Source organism: Hyperoodon ampullatus, assembly GCF_949752795.1.
Source record: "Hyperoodon ampullatus genome assembly, chromosome: 15".
NCBI classification, from domain to species: domain Eukaryota; kingdom Metazoa; phylum Chordata; class Mammalia; order Artiodactyla; family Ziphiidae; genus Hyperoodon; species Hyperoodon ampullatus.
Genome location: NC_136928.1, coordinates 26,555,290 through 26,561,555, shown reverse-complemented (window position 1 = coordinate 26,561,555; position 6,266 = coordinate 26,555,290). Strand labels below are relative to the sequence as shown.

The 6,266-nt window shown below is 49.4% G+C and overlaps 1 protein-coding gene across 1 annotated transcript; it reads left to right on the top strand.

Annotated features, from left to right (window-relative positions):
• Window positions 1-373: 373 nt before the first annotated feature.
• On the top strand, window positions 374-5,910 carry SPR (sepiapterin reductase; the record flags this gene model as incomplete). Its single annotated transcript, XM_079720781.1, has 3 exons — window positions 374-695; window positions 1,251-1,541; window positions 5,052-5,910. 3 exons carry the CDS (start codon window positions 374-376, stop codon window positions 5,240-5,242), a joined length of 804 nt encoding a protein of 267 aa, XP_079576907.1. The 3' UTR covers window positions 5,243-5,910.
• Between the last annotated feature and the right edge of the window lie 356 nt (window positions 5,911-6,266).

The window sequence follows — 6,266 nt, the reverse complement described above, 5'->3', positions numbered from 1 at the left end:
CTGGAGGAAGTCACTTATGCAAGGAAGTTGGGTCTGGACTTCGGAGGAGAATGCATCCCAGCGTGGTACTGAACGGTCTAGCAGGGTAAAGGATGAGGCCCGCGCTCCGCACTGGGCTAGGATTTCCGGTGAGGCCCGCGTCTCCCGCCCTTCCGGTTTAGTGCCTTCGCGCTCTCTCGGAGATTGCAGACCCCTCCACTTCCACCGCCAACTGCAAAGAAAAGTAGGGGCAGCCGGTCTCTGCCCGAAGCCTTAGGTTCCCGCCCGCACCGGGCGGGGCCTCCTCCTACTCCCACCGCGGCCCCTCCCACCGCGGCCGCCCCGCCCCCTTCCGGGTTTTGGGAAGCGGTTCCAGTTTGCCGAGGTAGGAGGTATGGAGGACCGTGTCGGCAAGGTGGGCGGCCTGGGGCGCGCCTTGTGCGTGCTGACCGGGGCTTCCCGCGGCTTCGGAAGGACGCTGGCCCATCTCCTGGCCCCGCTGCTGTCGCCCGGCTCCGTGCTGGTCCTAAGCGCCCGCAGTGACGAGGCGCTGCGGCAGCTGGAGGCCGAGCTGGGCGCCGAGCGGCCCGGCCTGCGCCTCGTGCGGGTGACCGCCGACCTGAGCGCCGAGGCCGGCTTGCAGCAGCTGCTCGGTGCCCTGCGCGAGCTCCCCAGGCCCGAAGGCCTGCAGCGAGTGCTGCTCATCAACAATGCCGGTAAGACGCCCGCCGGCGTGTGAGCGCTTGGAATACTGCTTAGCGTCCAGTTCTGTTTTCCCTCCCTTTCACCTCCCCCGCCTCTTAGAACTTTAAAGGTGTCTCCTAGACACCTTTAAAGCCCTGGTTTCAGCGGGGTGTGGAGGAAGACCTGGGGCTCTCTGGGGCTCGTTCTCTCCCCCTTCTTCCCCCCTTCCCGTTTCAACGCCAAGAACTTTTCTGATCTTGCTCAGCGCTCTCTGGCGGAGGCGTGAGTTAGGGCATGGGGTCTCCCAGCAGAAGTAAATTCCCCCACTTCTCCAAATGGCCCCCAGAGTTCCCCGAACCCCAGCCCCAGAGAAGGGCACGCGCTTTCTCACTTTGAAGCTTCAGGTGAGTGGGTTCCTCAGGTATGCGTGTCTGCAGAGCTGGGAAGAGGGAGGCGTCTTCAGAAGCACTAGAGAGACTCCTCCTTTAGGTCTGGATGGGAAGGAGGTGTCTGGAAGAGTTTGAAGAGGGCTGGGAGAAGAGAAAACCCCGCCTGCACTGGGTGATTCCTAAGGTCTGTTTTTTCAGGCAGTCTTGGAGATGTGTCCAAACGCTTCGTAGACCTGGCTGACCCAGCTGAAGTGAACAACTACTGGGCTCTGAACTTGACCTCCATGCTCTGCCTGACTTCCAGCATCCTGAAGGCCTTCCCGGACAGTCCTGGCCTCAGTAGGACTGTGGTTAATATCTCGTCCGTCTGTGCCCTGCAGCCCTTCAAGGGCTGGGCACAGTACTGTGCGGGGAAGGCTGCCCGTAACATGATGTTCCAGGTTCTGGCTGCAGAGGAACCTAGTGTGAGGGTGCTGAGCTATGCCCCAGGTAGGTGAAGCATTACTGCCATCGCTGTCCCCAGAACCAGCTGGTTACCCTTTGGAGACTGGGCAAGGAGCCTTCTCTGTCTCCTCCAGGAAAGGACCCATAGAATATTTTGTCCTTGAATCATCACTCCTTAAGGGAAATATAGGCTGCAAGAAAGTTAGTGCTGGCAGGGGCAGGGAGCTGTAGTTATCAGGTATGGATTGAGAGTGGGCAGCTGCCTGGACTTGAGGGTGGGGCCAGAAAGTCTGAGATGTTAGAGTTTGAGAGATGATTAGGGTTTGAATTCCAGGCCTCTACCTCATTTCTTCATTTGAAACAGGGAAGATGCTACCTGTCTCACAGGGCAGTTTGTAGGACTGAATGAGGTAAAACATGTAAAAGTGATCCCAAACTGTGAAGGGCTATCTAATTGTTAGCATTTGTAATTGTTAGATAGGACTTATCACACTGTATTATCTTTATATCTATATATACTTCTCTACTTCTCTCTCTGCATAGGAAAGCCTTGAAAGCAGGCATTATGCACTATTCATCTTTATATCCCCAGCACCTAGTAAAGCACCCCACTGAGCCAGTCTGCAGTGAATGTTAGCTGAATGAAGAGCAGACAGACATTGTTGAATGCTGACCATCCCATGCTGAACTGTGCTGGAACACTGGGGAATGCTGAGATAAATAAGATAGAGCCCTGTCCTCATGAAAGTTAAAGGGTAGGGGGCCTTGTCGTACTTGGTCTGGTTTCTCATCATCCTACCATGATGCCACTGTACACCTTTCTTAAGAGTGAGGCTTCTATTTTCAGCTTGAGGTTGCTGGAATTAGAAGGTGGTGACATAGCTGTTGCATGATGTCTGAGCAACTTAGATAGAGATCCAGTAGTCTATTCCCCTTGGAACCCTAGCAGCAAAGAGGTAGATTAACCTGACCAAAGTCCAGATGCAGCATAGCCAGGATCAAACCTTGCCACCTAGGTCATGATCAGTGCAGTTTCTACTTCCTCATGCTCTCTAGTACCCAATCCTCCTTCTGTCCCTCCCTAATGTAATACAGTTACTCTTGCAGCTAATATTCAACTCAGCACCCACCCTGAGCTCAGCCTAGGACTCACTCAGTCAACAGAGAGCAAATGGAAACCATAGTCAGGAGCAGAGCAAACTCTAGAGTGCCATGTGACTGGGTTACATTTCAGGGGGCTGCCCTGGACATTGTGAGGAAGTTGACAAGCCCACAACTAATATATTCAATGGTGAAAAGCTAAAAGCTTTTCCTCTAAGATCAGGAACAGGACAAGGAAGCCATTCTTCCCACTTCTATTCAACATAGTATTGGAAGTCCCAGTCAGAGCAATTAGACAAGAAAAATAAAAGGCATCCAGATTGGAAAGGAAGAGGTAAAACTCTCTCTGTTTGCAGATGACATATTATATATAGGAAACCCTAGAGACTTCACCAAAAAATTGTTAGAACTAATAAACAAATTCAGTAAAGTTGCAGGATACAAAACAATGTAAAAAATCAGTTGCATTTCTATACACTAATAATGAAGTATCAGAAAGAAAAATTAATAGTCCCGTTTACAGTTGCATCAAACAGAATAAAATACCTAGGAATAAATTTAACCAAGGAGGTAAAAGACCTGTAAACTGAAAACTATAAGACATTGATGAAAGAATTTGAAGAAGGTACAAAATGGAAAGATGCCATGCTCATGGATTGGAAGAATTAATATTGTTAAAATGTCCATACTATCCAACCCAATCTACAGATTTAATGCAACCCCTATAAAATTTCCAATGGCATTTTTCACAGAAATAGAACAAACAATTCTAAAATTTGTATGGAACCTCATGAGCCAAAGCAGTCTTGAGAAAGAAGAACAAAGCTCTCCAGCATCACTCTCCTTGATTTCAAACTATATTACAAAGCTACAGTAATCAAAATATTATGGTACTGGCATAAAAAACAGACACAATTTACCAGTGAAACTATCTAGTCCTGGTGTCTTGGAGAAGATAATTTGCGGTTGAAATATTAGCTTCATAAACTTGGATGTGCAAATCTCTTCTCAGAGATTTGGGAAGTTCTCAACTATTATTTCTTTAAGCTTTCTGTTCCTTTTTTCTCTCTGGGACTCCATAATACATAGATTGTTTCTTTTAATGGTAATCCTTAGTTCATGTAGTCTTTCTTCACTCTTTTACATTCTCTTTCCTTTTTGCTCCTCTGACTAGGTAATTTCAAATGCCCTGTTTTCTAGTTCACTAATTTTTCCTGCTTGGTTGAGTCTGCTGTTGATCTCTATCAAATTCTTCAGTTCAGTCATTGTATTCTTCAACTCTAGATTTTGGTTTGTTTTTTTTCAAATGGTTTCTGTTTCTTTGTTGAACTTCTCTTTTTGTTCATGCATTGTTTTCCTAATTTCATTTAGGTGTCTGTCCGTGTTTTCTTAGAGTTCACAGAATTTCTTTAGGAGGATTATTCTGAATTCTTTGTCAGGCAGTTCATACATCTCATTTCTTTAGGGTCCGTCATCAGAGTTGTATTAGTTTCCTTCAGTGGTGCCATGTTTCCTTGATTATTCATGATCCTTGTGGCCTGGTGTTGGTGTTTGTACATTTGAGGAAGTAGACACCTCTTCCAGTCTTTATAGACTGAGTTCAGTAGGCAGAGCCCTTCACCAGTCAACTCTTTTAGTGATTCTGGGTGAGCCATCTGGTGATGTCCATGGCAGTTTTGCCACTAGAGTCCTAAGGCAGCCTGTTGCTGGGGTGGGTACAAAGCCTGGGTCCACAGTAGTCATCCTGGCACTAGACCAGCTGGGAGTCTGGTTTGAGAGTGCCCACCTAAAGCCTAGGTTCACAGACACTGTGACCTACAGGAGCCATGTAGGGCCACGGGAGTTGGCTAGTGCTGGGGTGTGCCAGAAGCCTGGGTTCATGGGAGCCTGGTGCCATGGGAACCACCTGAGGCCATGGGAGCCAGCTGGTGCTGGAGTGGATCAGGGGCCTGGCTTCTCAGGGGCCCTCTAGGAGCCTGGAGTTCCAGGAGCTGCCTGGGGCTTTGGGAACTGCCTGGGGCTGCTGGGACCACTGGAGCTGGGTGTCAGGATGAGCTGGAGGCCTGGGTTCATGGGAACCCACAGGGAGCCACGTAGGGCCATGGGAGTTGGCCTGGTGCTGGAGCAGGCTGACTCGGGAGCCCCCAAGGAAGTTGGGTGCTCACTTCACTCTTCTTCTCCCACGGGGACGGTGTCTCTCTCTGCATGTGGCTGCTGGGGCTTGGGGAAGGGGTGATAGGGTAGTGTGAATCTGTAGATTTGGTGGTCTAGAGGGACCATGTTCAGTGGACATTGGAATTTGAGTCTGGAGCTCAGTGCTGACAGTGTGGAGCCTTGGTGATCCTGACCATGTGTCAGCCAAGATGAGGTGTTGCCTCTGGCCACACCTGACTCCACCCAACTCCACACATACATCAGGGGCCCCTGCCTCATCTTCTTCTCTTCATCCCCTAGGTCCCCTGGACACAGACATGCAGCAGTTAGCCCGGGAGACTTCTGTGGACCCAGACTTGCGAAAAAGGCTGCAGGAGCTGAAGACAAAAGGGGAACTTGTGGATTGCAGGATATCAGCCCAGAAACTTCTGAATTTGCTGCAAAAGGACAAGTTCAAGTCTGGAGCCCATGTTGATTTCTATGATGAATAAGCCCATGTCCTTGGTTCTTAGGGCTTTCTTTCCCCTCTCAGGCATGCCCAGGAGTCCCGTGCCTCCCCACATCCTGCCACAGTGGTACTGCCAACCCTGCCTTATGCAGATAAGCACTCATGCTTACTGTCCTGCCCTCAGATCCAGCCAGCTATGAGGGCGCCAGGTGGCTGGGGTTCCCAGTTCTCAGGAGTCTGTATTGACCACCTTGAGTTAGGAGTAGGCTTAGGAGAGACAAGTTATGGCTGTTGGTGTTCTCTCTCCCCAGGAATAGAATTTTAGTACAAGAAGCTAAAAAACAGTAAAACAGGAAAAACAGTACAAGAAGCTAAAACACTGAAAAAAGGAGGATGGGTCTCCTGCCCATGGCAGGAGGGAAGAGTCCATGGGGAAGAGGGGATGAGCTAGGGCCAAATAGGAGGGCCTATGTAGATTCACAGATGGCCTGGAGGGAAGGGAGGACAACGCAAGTCTCAGCCCACAGGGAAGCTCCTTGCTCAGGGTAGCAGGACCTTCAGGTGAACTCTGTCCTAATTCTGATGCTTCCTCCCTCCAGAACCTACCGTGTATCCACCAGATGGGGGAAAGGGCCCCGAGAGTTTACGTACATGTTAAAGTCAGATACAAATAAAACATGGATTGTCCTTTATTTATTTTATTTTATTTTATTTTTTTTGGATTGTCCTTTATTAATGCCTGCTTTCTATTCTGATACAGGTCCCATGACTAAGTTCCTGTTTTGCTGGACCCAAGGGGTGTTCCTGAAGCAGTTAATCCAAACTTGGGGTGCTTCCCTTATGTCCTGCAGCGTTGTCTTGGGGCTATCTGCCTGTTCTCACTGAGCCCCACTCAGTAGCAAGCCCAAGTTCAAACAAAGTTGGCCTAGGTGACTTGCCCAGACACCTGTTCCTCCTTTATGCTTTTGCCTATTCTTACCCCAGTCTTTATTACCCTTTCCTTACCCTTGACCTATTCAAAGAGTATCCAGCATTCAGGGCTTGACTCACAACTACCCCAGCCCTTG